We start from the raw sequence: 13,622 nt of genomic DNA, 5'->3' as shown, positions 1-13,622 counted from the left end.
CCTTGTCTTTGGTTAAGAACACACAGCATCCATTTCTATGAAAAAAAAAAAAAGTGAAATATCTATTGGTCTGATGGTTCATCCCAGATGCCGCCGAGCTGAGAGAAGTCTATGCTGTCTCTGGACAAGATTAACAAAAAACTTATTTTTTGCACAGTAAAGCTTTAATTGCTTCTTGTAATGTAAGCCAAGTCGGTTTGGGATCCGAGATCACTCTTAAAACTTACGTTTCAGTTTGGTTTTTAAGAAGCATTTAATTTGAGCCAATGATTTGACAATAGATTTTAAATCTCAATTGATTATCTAATTTTCTAGAGTTTTTAAGTTCTGGCGAACTCTTGTAAACTTTGAACACTTGTAAGCACAATGCCCAGGCTGGACGTAAACAGGGTAAATCATTATTGTACAATCATTGCAAGAAGCCACGGCAGAAATACATTCTTACACCTTTAAGACAATAACAGAGCGACAGATGCTTGGCATTTAAGTTCTTCTTGTTACCTGGTTGCCACCGGACTGCAGTGGCAGCGTTAGCTTCACCTGTCACATTACACTGCAGCATAGTGACAAACTGAGTACAAACAGAACAGAAAGGCGACCAAGCGTTTAAAATCAGCTGTTTAGCCACTCTGCACACACGTCGGTGAACAGGTATTCTGAAACATTAAACAGAAATTGCTCTTCACATGAAAAAGAAAACACTTGAACAGTAACCAGTGCTTATATTTTTAGTATCAAAACAGCTTTCGGGGGCAAGCAGTCCAGTCCTTTCTAGATGCCAACTCCATGTCTTTTGTTTTCAAAATGAAATTCATTCTGCAGCTGTCTTCATTCTAAGTCTTCACATCACCGCATTTTTACTTGTCCTTCCCTTACGCTTCCCTAAGCTTTTGCCCTTATTCTGGTTGCTGCACCTCTTCTTCTTCTTCTCCTCCTCCTTCTTCTTCTTCTTCTTCTTCGTCTTTATTTCTGCTGGCTCAAAATCAGAGACAACGTCAGAATCCTCCGGTCTTGTTCTTGGTCTGGCTTTGTTCTTAATTGTCCTTTTGCACCTCTCCCGCTTTGCACAATCGAAGGATGTGTTGCTGTCAGATGGTTCCTCCATACTTTCTTCATCAGTGGGGTGTTTTCTCTTTTGAGTCTTCCCACGTGATTTTTTAGTCCCAGTATCTGAACCCTGGCCTTCGTCTTGCTCCTTCATATCGGCTTTTCCCCACAGAGAGCTCTTAGGCCTTCCGATGGGTCGGCCTGTGCGTTTCCTTGTACTTTTAGGTCTGTACATGCATCCCATCAGCACCCCGTCATCTGTATCCTGTTCCTCCTCTCCGCTGTCAAGCTCTGACTCTGCATCTCTCTTGTTCCCATTGCTCTGTGCACCATCAGTGTCACTTTTGTGTATCGCATCTTTCTTCTGTTTAGGTGCATGATAACGCTGGAGGTGACTCTTCAGGCTCACGTTGTGATTGAAGCATTTGTCGCAGTGCTGGCACTTGTAAGGCCTCTCCCCTGTGTGCAGGCGCATGTGGGATTTCAGGTGGCCCGCCTGCTTGAAGCCACGCTGGCAAACTGAACACTTGTACGGTTTTTCTCCTGTGTGCACCACTGAGTGTCTTTGGAAAGCCACAGGCCAAAGGAATTCAATGCCACAGACGGGACATTTTAACTGCTTCGGCCCTCTGTGATCTTCAAGATGGATTCTGCGCTCCTTGTGCGAGGCAAATGTCTCCGGACAGTCTGGACATTTGTAGGGCGTATCGTGCGTTAAGTGGATCTGCTCGTGAGTGATTTTGTCCGCCTTCAACTTGAACGTAGCATAGCAGTATTTGCAGCGAAACTCGTAGTTTTCATCGTGGATTCTGTTGTGGAGATTCAGAGCATGCTTGTTAACACACCGGCTTCCGCAAATGTTGCAGGAATAGGGCTTCATTTTGTGCTCACATATATGAGGCCGCCGTCTGTCAAAAAACCTTCCGCACTCTGTGCAGAGTTGACTGTACTGGGGGGTGAGTGCAGAATAATAATCATTGTAGTTGTGCTCCACTTCGGATTTCTGGTTTGGTTGCACATGGAACAGTTTTACTGGGAAAACCCCCTGCACCGGCCTCCAGTCTTCATCTGAGGACGCGTCACCGGGATCGCTCGATCCCCTCGATTCATCCACGGAGTCGTTCTCCTCATCGATGACAGCAACAACCTCAGGAACCTCTGAGATGCTGCTGGAGGTTTCATCGCCTGGGGCTGCCTGTGACACAAAGAGTAGATGGTGTGTGTGTGTGTGTGTGTGTGTGGGCGAGGGGTTCATCTGTCACACTAATAGGTTTTTCAAAACGGAATAAAATCAGACTGAATGCAAAAATTAATCTGAACAGGACCCTGCAGAGCGTCACACAAAACAAATATCACAGAAAAGTGTAGGTTGTGTAGCTTTCCCATCTGCATTTCTACTTAACCAGCAGCGTTTGTCTGACTGCTGATGCCTTACCTCTAAAGAGACCTTTGCACCTTCTCTAAAGTGTCCATTTTCAGCTGCTGGGAAGCTGCCATTGACCTGACTTTTCCCCAGGTACATATAGTCACACTGAAGGCACAGCTGGTTCAAGATGACAACTACGCCACGAGTGACCTTGTGCATCTTGAGTTTCCCTCCGCACGACGGACATCTGCGGCTGAACAGCCGGAGGAGGGCGCTTTCGTTCCCAGGAAACTTGCCTTTAGTCTTTAAAAGTGCAGCTCTAACAAGAAAGCCACAATCAATTATTAAAACACCACACTACTGTGAAAAATGTCCACAGTAAAGAGAACATAGAAGAAACCTTATTGATGTAGAAACTTACTTTTCCTTGATCAAACTGGCATTTACGTTTTTTGGCTGCACCTGGCTACAAACAGATGGATCAGCTGAACTCGAGGCTCCATTCTGAGAGACTGCAAAGTCAATCAAATATAAACATATTCTAGAAAACACATCACTGAGTTCGACTTTTAGGATCATAGCTTATTTGTACCCATTGAAGTCGGCCTTGATTCTTCAGAGCAGGAATTAGACCCATCCCGTGCTTTGAGGGGATCACGCTGACCAACAGCTTCAGTGTTATCCACAGGCTCCTACACAAGAAAACAAAAGGAAAGCTGAACCACTTCACCTAAAATAACACACAAATGTGTTCATAACTTGTGCTTGCTTTGCTTTGAAAAGTACATGGAAAGTCTGCATTAACACAGACTTTACCGCATGTATACTCAATTCATCAAATTGTATTTTGATTCATTCAAATAAAATAAAAGAGAGGACTAAAACATCCCAATGACGGCCATATCCGCAAATGCAATGAAATACGGCGATATTCATCCAGGCTCACCACACAAAAAATGCCAAAACACTGGGTTTTCCACAACATTGCAACAGTTTAATTTTTCTTTGCACTCTCAAGGTCTCACTTCTTAGGTGAAAGAATACAATAATGTTTTGTCTTTGTTTCGAACTTATTCACTGGACACAGCACTGTCAATGAAACACAACACATTTAGCTTACTTTATTTTGTCATTTAAAAAAATGTTGATTAAATATGTATACATGTACATATATTTGGTGTCTTTGGGGTATCATGGCTGTTGCTGCTGTCCTGTTTATTCGCTAGCAAAGGGGTGGCTATATAAGGGAAGCGAGCTCACATGACAAGGTCCAGGAAATAGACTGGACCACAAGTTTTGAAACCCCCGGTGGGTTTCGCCTTCTGTGTCTGATGGGTATATCAGTAAGATCCCCCTTTGTCCCGTTGTTTAAGGTAAGCTGGTTGAACCGGTTTTTGAGGAGTGTTTAGGATCTTTACCCTTTATAAAGTAGTCTAAATAATCCTAATCGTCTAAAAGTTGCATTTGTGTAAATCAACTTCGCAGACAGTGTGCGGTTTCCCATCAAAATGTGCTGTCACTGAACTGACTTCATTTTTCTCTCGCCAGTGAAATACTCCCTGTGCCACTGGCTGAAACACGAGCCCAAAACATGATCTGTTGGCTACCATATTAATGCTTTATTTCAACTTTATAAGTTTTGTATCTGTAACCGACTGTTTGACTGCGGCTGGCCGAGCTGTGGCGTGTCGCTGCAGTCTGCGGCAGCAACGCGTTATTGCGCCGGAATGATGCACTTATTAGCGCAGTTAGCTGCCGAGATTACAACTTGTGAGATTGTCCATTTACTTATGAGTTTATATAGTCGTTATTCTCGCCGGCAAAGCCCTCTACGTGCAGCGATGCGTGTGTCAGAGTGACTGCATCTCTCACCCCACATCCAGGGCTTCCCACAGGGTTGTCTGGTCCTGAACTGACACACAGTGACGGAACAGCGCCGGGCTTCAGCTGCACCGCACCAGACACGTTAACAAAACAGTCCCCTGTGAAGTGTTCACTGCAAACCGTGATATCAGTCCAGGATGATTCTTTAAAACGCTGCATGTTGACTTTAGCTATAAACATGACCCACTCCAGTCTCCTCTCTGGGTCCTCAGGTAACTTGAACCGCGGCGGACGGTGACGCCATGAATCACATCCAACGACTGAGCACATCTTGGACTAAAGATTCGTCTCTTTGGCTCGTAAACTGCGCGCAACTGTCAGCAAAAGTTGATCAAGTCCGTCTTTAGAACTGGATTAGCATTTTTAACATCAGCACTAAGCCAATTTAGCTAGCTGTTTTCATGGTGGCTGGATGGGCGGGGTTTGACGGGTGGGTTCGAATGATTTGTTGTTGGGCGTACACCGGCTTCTACAAGTGCAGTTTTTACCATTACCGCGACATCAGTTATTGTATAATAATAATAATAATAAATATAAAATTGCTAGGTTTACAAAACTGTAATTGTAATACATTTTTTTATTAGGTAAAGACACATTGTCTTCAGTAGAGGTGGAACATAACTAGTAGCCCCGAATTTGGACTGTTCTGCTACTTTTCACCCACTACATGAATATTACAACTTAATGGTTGCAATTCAGGAATTCAAAAGTCAAAGAAATAAGTTAATTTCTATGTAAATCTTAATTAAACATGTTTTATTCACAGTACAATTCATCATTTAGCTGCTGTTTGAAATGTTCCACCGACCAGCTACTTCCTTCGCCTTCCCCTGCATTTCCCAACGCTTTTTCCATTGTTCCTTCTACTTGCTGTATTCTTTGTCTTTTTAGGCCTCTGCTCTTCTATAGAATCAAGGGATGAGTTGCTGTCAGATGGTTCCCCCACACCTTCTTCATCAGTGCATTCTTTCTTTCTTTCCTGGGATTTACTGGTCCCAGTACTTGAACCCAGGCATTCTGCTTGATCTTCGACAACAACTTTTCCTGATTCAGATCTTTTAGGCCTTCCTATGGGTCTGCCTGTGCTTTTCCTTTTCCTTTTAGGTCTGTACATTCTCTCCATCTGCACTTCATCATCTATATCCTGTTCTTCCTCTTCAGTTTCAAGCTCGGAGTCTGTACCACTCTGGTTCCCATCACTTTGAGCACCATCGTTGTCGCTTTCACTTTTGTCTGTAATATCTCTCTTCTCTTCCGGTCCCGCACTGGATGCATGGCAACGCTGGACGTGACTCTTCAGGCTCACGTTGTGATTGAAGCATTTGTCGCAGTGCTGGCACTTGTAAGGCCTCTCCCCTGTGTGCAGGCGCATGTGGGATTTCAGGTGGCTCGCCTGGTTGAAGCCACGCTGGCAAACTGAACACTTGTACGGCTTTTCTCCTGTATGCACTAACAAATGTCTCTGAATAGATAGAGCACGGAAAAATTCAATTCCGCAGAAGCGACACTTTAATTCCAGGGAGCCTCTGTGGTCCTCAAGATGGAGTCTGCGCTCCTTGTTTGTGGCAAATGTCTCTGAGCAGTCTGGACATTTGTAGGGTTTCCCCTGAGTTACATGGAGCTGCTCGTGAGTGATTTTGTCCGCCTTTAACTTGAACGTAACGTGACAGTATTTGCAGCAAAACTCGTAGTTTTCGTCGTGGATTCTGCTGTGAAAATTTAGAGCAACCTCATTAACACACCTTTTTCCGCAAATGTTGCAGGAATAGGGCTTCATTTTGTGCTCACATGTATGAGGCCGCCGTCTGTCAAAAAACCTTCCACACTCTGTGCAGAGTTGACTGTACTGGGGGGTGAGTGCAGAATAATAATCATTGTAGTTGTGCTCCACTTCGGATTTCTGGTTTGGTTGCACATGGAACAGTTTTACTGGGAAAACCCCCTGCACCGGCCTCCAGTCTTCATCTGAGGACGCGTCACCGGGATCGCTCGATTCCCTCGATTCATCCACGGAGTCGTTCTCCTCATCAATGACAGCGACAACCTCGGGAACCTCTGAGATGCTGCTGGAGGTTTCATCGCCTGGTGCTGCCTGTGACACAATGACACCAATTGGTAGAGGGGTGAGGGGTATTAATCAAGTGCAAAAAAAAAAAAAAGAAATCCAAGAAGGACATTTCAGAGTTAAACTAAGTTTTAACATTGCGAAGATGTCCATAATATTTCTTTTTAAAGATCATCCATCCAAAGCTATGGCTGGGGATTTTCTACTTTAAATCTGCAGCGCGATACCTCAAGTCCCCATTTACAGGGTGAGGCTGTGCAGCTATTATTGTTCTGTGGAACCAGTGAACTGAGAGGCCAGCACACGTTACATTGAAAAGTTATCTGGGGGCTACCGAGGACGAGCAGCTCCTCACCTGAAACACGGCATGTGTGTTGCATGTGATTTGAAAGAATGAGTGCGTTGAGGCTGCGTGATCCACACCACGATCTCTCTGCCGTGGCAGTTACTGCCTGCACAATTGTATTTAAACAAAGCCAGTCTCTTTTAAAGGCCATGGACACAGTTTTGTGCAAGTCATGGATGATGTGACTTAAAAAGTGAAGGCATGAAAACTGTTGTGCTGTAACGTCAATCATGATCATGGCGGGCAAACTGTGTTTTCACACTGAAACGACACTGAAAGGTGTTTTATTGCTGATATGAGACATTATGATGATCAACTGGGTATTTACTTTGTATTTCGCTGACAACCGCTTGCCTGATGCTTACCTCACGCATGAAAAATAGGCACCCTCCCGATTCTCTGGACGTCTCACGGCTGCGAAGCAGTTCGAGCCACGTTTGAAACGCACGTCTCACGCAGCCAGCGTGGATGCTCTCATCTGTTAACATGGAAGCCGAAATGAAAAATCTCCATGTTCCACACATGCCACGCGATGCTCCTGGTGTGAGGCTGGCGTCACTTCTCCGCGTAACTTTTTCTAGTTTCTCATTTCATGGCGGAGATGCGGGTGGGCCTATTAGCCCATTCATATATCCCCATTCACTGGATTAAGAAAAAGGGATAGTGTCGTGTCCTTTTCAAAGGTTAAGCATCTGTTCAACTTCAGACTCTTCAGATGCATCAGACTGTAGAAGTAGTTTACTTCATGATCCAGCAGGGGGCAGTCTAGTGTCACCTTGCCCCAATGTAGGTCCTGGTAACCTCTCAGTAGAAGAAGCCAATGCTGTTTCGCTACAATAATGGAGACAGCTGGCAAGCTAAGCATTTTAAAGTAATTTTAAAAAAGCAGTCTACATTAAGCATTCAGACATTAAGGGGGAAAGAGGTTTTTTTCATAACAAAAACCTCAAAATGTACAATTTTAAAGATCACATATGCTTTTTTTAGACATTAACTGCTGAAGAGGGACTTGAACCAGCAGTGTTTGTCCTACCTCTGCAGTTACATCTACGCCTTCTCTCAAGTGTCCATCTTCAGCTGCTGGGACACTTCCATGGACCTGACTTTTCGCCTGGTGCGTATAGTCACACTGAAGGCACTGCTGGGTCACGATGACGACAACGCCACGAGTGACCTTGAGCATCTCGAGTTTCCCTCCGCACGACGGACATCTGCGGCTGAACAGCCGGAGGAGGCGCTTTTCGTTCACAAGAAACTTCCCTTCTGTCTTTAACAGTGCAGCTCTAAAAAAAGACAGTCTGTTTAGATTGAATATTAAAAACATCATGCTGAGGTAAAAAAAAAAATGTAAAAAGTGTCCAAAAGTAATGAAAAACTTACTTTTCCTTGAACAAATAGGTATTTGCGTCTTTTGGCTGCATCAGGCTACACACAGATGAGGCTCCGATTGGGACGGGGCTTTTTTGAGAGCCTGCAAAGTAAATTAGAAATACACAGTGTAACAGGAAATGCATCACTGAGCGTAACTTTAAAGGAAATGCGTTGTTTTTTACGCACTCGTTGAAGTCGGCCTCGATTCTTCAGAGGAGGAATTTGACCTATCGCCTGCTTTGAGTGGATCACACTGACCGACAGCTTCAGTGTTATCCACAGGCTCCTACACAGGATGACAAAAGAAAAACTGAACAAGGTGACCTCAAATAACAGACCCTCGACCCCCAACTTCAGACGGATTCAATCTTTTAAATTCGGCTGATCGATGACGGAACACAAGTCGTACCTATCGGTACCGGTTTAAAACAACCGTTTCCTCCTCTGTTTGCCCGCCTGTCGGGCAAAAGATGACGACCCCAGAGAGGAAGCAGGAGGAAACACTGAAGTTGTACAAACTGAAATTAAATGAGGTGGAAATCTCAGAGCTGACGGTGTATGTTAGTATGTTAGAGTAAAAAGTGAGCCATGAGATACAGAGACTCATCCATAGACCTTTGCTATGGTAACTCAAGTGACCTGAATCCGATTTTGTTTTCGCTCATATGTGACCCATATCTGATTTGCTTTTGACAGTGTGAACTGCACAAGTCGCATTGAGTCTGACATTTTCAAATCAGAATCAGGCCACTTTTAAATGTGGTGCTGGACCGGATACATATCTGATTTTTATTTTTGTTTTGTTTTTTTAAAAATGTTTTTAATGGACAGCAATCTGAACAGCGAGGTCGCATTTAATGCCACTTTGATGTCATTCTGACCCGCGCTGCACTGTTTTGTAAATGAATTACCTATAAAGTTCTTTGAAAAAAGACTTTGCGATGCCAAACAGGTTGTCCAAGGTGTGGTAACCTGCCCCAGTTGCTACCCAATATAGCCCCACTCCCACTTGCTTTCTCAACAAGATGGATCTCCTGAACTAGGCGTCTCTTCTTGAAAGTCTCGGGGAGAGGCACTAACAAATGTCATGAAAGGCATTCCTCGACAATCTAAAGTTCTGGAAGAATTCTTGCTCCGGTTAACCAACCACATCCTGATCCCACCACTCCTGGCTCTGATGCCGCATCCAAACACTTCTCTGTGAGGATGTTGCAGTTATTGCTCCGCATAGAGCCATTTTTAACTGATTATTATCTAAATTTTCTTGCTCCTTCGTGATGTCACCCGCTCACAGATTTGCCGGCTGCCACCGCATACTATTTTTCGCATTAAGCCATACAGTCCTGTAGTATCGGTTACCGTTGCCATGGTTGCTTCCTAAACACCATTCGGGCTGGTCTATGGGCGTGATGTCATCAATGATCAACTGCGCATGCGGGTCACTTCAGGAGCGTGAGACTGACCACATTTAAAGACATAATGTGAACAGCCAAACAAAAATCGTATTTGAGCAATAAATCGGAATTGGGCATTAAGACCTGCAGTGTGAACGTAGCCTTAGAGCTCTCAAACATCACATCGTCGTGAAAGATTAGTAGCGATGAGAGGCCCCCTGTTGTGTCTCCTTGCAACGTCAGAATCTGAACAAATTAAAAACAAAAAGGTATCGTGAAAAGGCAAAGGCAACTTCCAAGTGCTGGTCAGCATGTACAATCAGCACGTGCACGAAGCACAGCTCGCTAATGCAGAGGAGGGCGCCAGTACGTACATTATAGAAGGAGGGAAACAAGCATAGCAAGTTTTGCGTTGTGTTTTTCTTTGAAATGTCACATAGAGCTGGCCTCTTCTGTGGGAATGTGTTTCTGTCACAAAGAGTGTAAGTGAGGAAAATAAATAAATAAATGACCTGACCTCAACCTTTCTTTTGATTTTCTTCATACACTGGAATGTTTCTCCATTTCAAAATAAGGAAAAAAATGATAATAAAGGCCTTTCATTATCCATTAAAGGGTTATCGTGTTGTTTACCCTCCTATATCTCTTCATCGCCTGTTTTATTAACTAAAGGTGAAATGTGTCAAATACATGTTCCTCAGGCCTCTGGATGCAACACAAACCAAAATAATGATTGATCCAGGTCCATGTGGGTGTTTCATATTCGACTTTTTTATCTTTTCACTGGAATTTATTTAAGACTGCGATTGAGTGTAAAATTGAACAACAGCTTCTGTTGTTGTGTCTGAGTGATGAGAACGAAACGAGTCCATGTCCAAACAGGATGCAAGAGGAGGTGATGGGCGTCAACACTCACCGCGCATCCAGGGCTCCGCACAGGGTTGTCTGGTCCTGAACTGACGCACAGAGACGGGACAGCGCCGGGCTTCAGCTGCACCGCACCAGAGTTAACAAAACACTCCCCTGCAAAGTGTTCACTGCAAACAGCGATGTCAGTCCAGGATGATTCTTTAAAACGCTGCTTGTTCACTTCAGCTATGAACATGACCCACTCCAGCCTCCTCTCTGGGTCCTCAGGTAACTTGAAGGACTGAGCACTGCGACGCCATGAATCACATCCGCAGACGGAGCACATGTTGGATTTAAGCTTGGCTCCTACTCTACCTGGACCAATTAAGAAATATTAATTAAAACCAATACGGAGACGTTATTCGCATTTTTTAACAGCAGCGCCAAGCAAATTTTGCTAGTTGTTTTAGTTTCGGTTGGTGGCGGCTGAGTGGGCGGGGTTTGACGGGTGGGTACGAATGGTTTGCCGTCGGGCACACACCGGCCTGCCCAAGCTCAGGCTTTTTTACAGACAATATAGGTCAATATAACGGAGGTCAATGTTGGCATCCAATAAATAACTTAACCACGGAGAAAGAAAAGACAACTTTTTACTTATCTGACAGAATTCATTCCAACATTTCAGGATTTCTTCCAGACCCAGCAACCTTTCTATTTGTGCATTTTAGGCCAATTTTAAGAAATTTCTCAACGGAATTAACTGGTAAACTATCTTTATTGATAATGAAACTGTCTTTAAAAGTTGGATGCAGCTTTTGAGGGACAAAGAGACACACGCTGATTGGTACTTTTACTAAAGGTAAAACCTGTGAGTGCTTCTCTCACCTTTGGTCTAATGGTACAGCTTTATAAGAACTATTATTTAGCCTTATATAATCCTTTTGGTGTCTTGGGGTATGTGACAGGGCTTATCAGTCTGAAGCATACCAGAGTGCAGTGCATGGAAAGTTTAAAAGAGTATAAATTTGTAGGTTCATTAAGATACCACTAGATGATGCTGCTCAGTTTTAAGAATTCTGGACTTAAAACTACAGGAAGCACAGGATACTGTTGCTGCAGCCAATAGCAGTTTGTGGCATTGATCATTAGAATGTAACATGCAAGAGACACATCTCTGTTGGAATATTCCTTTAACTGTCCTTTATCTTTGTGCTATATTACATTGTGTTCCACTCTATGGGATTCGGGAGCATTTTCACATTAAAAAAAAGAGAAAAACTCTTATAAAAAAAAATAATAATTGCGACAGAACAATGTAAGGATCACGTTGATGCAATCAGTTTCTTCCTAGCAGAGTTGCCACCAATATCTAAAACATTGTCCTTAGGATGAATAGTTCGTCATTCATTAAGGATGAAACATTGATGTACAGTAGATGTGACATGACCAGTGGTGTAGTGCAGGGTATACAGAGGTCTACAGAGTGTACCTTCTTATTTTTCCATCATCGTAAAGCATGACCACCTCTAAATCTCCTCTTTTTATTTTCAGACATGACCTGCTTGTTTCTGCCTTTCACTGACTAGTGATAGTTGCCTTCATCTGATGCGTTAAGAAGATTCACATATGAAATGTGGGGCTTTAATTTTGTACTAATGCTTGCTTCCTGATGTCAACAAGTACAACATATGGCAATGTGTGAATACAGATACAAAATATAGAAAAGTACTTGTCATTATTTATAAGATAGACGGTGTGTCCTTTGCTGGTCAGGCTTCTTAAAATAATTGGCCAGACATTACGAGTATGCACATTTCTCCAGGCACCACTACATCACTGGGCATAACATGTGTGAGCATACATGTGAGTGTATGAGAATTTGTACAGCAGTTAGTTGATCTGTTTCCCCAAATTTAAAGACACATTGTTCAGGAGGTGGAGCACATTCTGTAACGACAGTACAAGCCTCAGGGGAATGTGTCAGTGTAAATAATCCTCACTGAAATGTCATATTATCCATTTTTGTCCTTAGCAACTTTTTTGTTGGTATATGAATTACAAGTATTCTGGGAGGCGTGAGTCGCAGCCCACATGTAAGAGTGTATAAAAAGCTAAGGCTGACCTCACAGCCACATAGAAGCCTGAATTATATCTTCTAATGCTGATTAGTCCACAGCAGGAATGTGCGGCTGAAATATTTGCTCAGGGTCAAGTCTGCAGTTTAAAAGGCACGGCCCCTCAACAAACAGGAACAACACACACACACACACACACGACTGTAGCCTCTGCAGCAGCCTTGTGGAGCAGGTGGTGACAAGTTGCTCTTCTGTGTCATTCTGGGTGTGACACATGTATTACCAATGTCCAAACACATGCTAAGGCTATGATGACAGGAGAAAAACAGACAGGGCTTTAAGGATTTACCTTCCTGCTGGGGTGGTTAAGGACCTCTCACAAGTATTTCCATGTGTCCATTAATCATGGGACCACGTATCCAACCTGAGGAGGCCGGGCAATTATGTCAATCCCTCCACTTCAACATGTATTTTTCTTTGTTTGAATGAGTGCGTGTGTCTGAAGTGGTAATTATTATTTGTCATCATTTGATTTTGTATGTGTTAGTTTTAGATTACAGCTTTCCTTTCTGAACTAGAGATTGGCCACAGTCAGAGACAGAAGGAGGCTGTATTAATTAAGCCAATCTGTTGAGCAAAGGCCTCCTCTTTATAATCTTTCTTTGATATCATCGTTCACCATCAGCATATTTGCTCAGTGTGTTGAATCTTCAGAGGCTGATTAGGAATGTGCCGTTAAACTGTAAACGCCAGCACAGGACAATAAACTCGGCAGCACACACAAGGCGCACGCAGTGTTAGAGGATCATTCCACAGTTTAACAACAAACCCATTCCTTTCATGGTGATTGCGCTGCAATGTGATGTTCCCATGTGACTGAGCCAGAGAGAGCAGGGTAAACTGGTCCAAAAAGTGTCGAAAATTACATTTCTTGGTTGTTGTAGCACGAAGGAATTTCACCCCTGACTTGCATTTGCACTCCATCCTTCTCCATCATACCAATTCTGGGAAAAAGCAAGAGACACATCGAAACATGTCAGCTGCCTTTCACATTCACAGAGGAATGTTGGCGAGTCTTCACAATGTTGTCAGTCAGTACGCCAGATAAGAGCTCACTCTAAGATTGATGGCATCGCATACCACCAGTTCCTGCTCTGTTTTCCCATACAAGCTTCACTGTCAAAGGCAACTGCACTATCTCACCAACTCATATCCTCTCTGTCCC

The 13,622-nt window shown here is 43.5% G+C and overlaps 3 protein-coding genes across 3 annotated transcripts in view; 1 reads left to right on the top strand and 2 right to left on the bottom strand.

Moving 5' to 3' along the window:
* Positions 1 to 13,622, top strand: part of LOC140268761 (very long chain fatty acid elongase 1-like) — a 153,398-nt gene that overhangs the window by 30,749 nt on the left and 109,027 nt on the right. The window lies entirely within an intron of this gene.
* On the bottom strand, positions 143 to 4,739 carry LOC140269257 (uncharacterized). The gene is made up of 5 exons (XM_072364286.1): positions 4,286 to 4,739; positions 3,006 to 3,105; positions 2,835 to 2,925; positions 2,483 to 2,732; positions 143 to 2,242 (listed from the first exon to the last, which is right to left on the bottom strand). Exons 1-5 carry the CDS (start codon positions 4,565 to 4,567, stop codon positions 842 to 844), a joined length of 2,124 nt encoding a protein of 707 aa, XP_072220387.1. The 5' UTR covers positions 4,568 to 4,739; the 3' UTR covers positions 143 to 841.
* LOC140268192 (uncharacterized) lies at positions 4,904 to 10,668 on the bottom strand. Its single transcript, XM_072362965.1, has 7 exons — positions 10,390 to 10,668; positions 9,618 to 9,719; positions 9,419 to 9,505; positions 8,266 to 8,365; positions 8,089 to 8,179; positions 7,742 to 7,991; positions 4,904 to 6,389 (listed from the first exon to the last, which is right to left on the bottom strand). Exons 1-7 carry the CDS (start codon positions 10,666 to 10,668, stop codon positions 5,109 to 5,111), a joined length of 2,190 nt encoding a protein of 729 aa, XP_072219066.1. The 3' UTR covers positions 4,904 to 5,108.

The sequence above is a fragment of the Leuresthes tenuis genome, unplaced genomic scaffold (genome assembly GCF_036924035.1).
Source record: "Leuresthes tenuis unplaced genomic scaffold, fLeuTen1.0.hap1 SCAF_14, whole genome shotgun sequence".
Classification (NCBI taxonomy): Eukaryota; Metazoa; Chordata; class Actinopteri; order Atheriniformes; family Atherinopsidae; genus Leuresthes; species Leuresthes tenuis.
The sequence above is the reverse complement of the archived record's forward strand: the minus strand, read 5'-3'. Positions and strand labels throughout refer to the sequence as shown.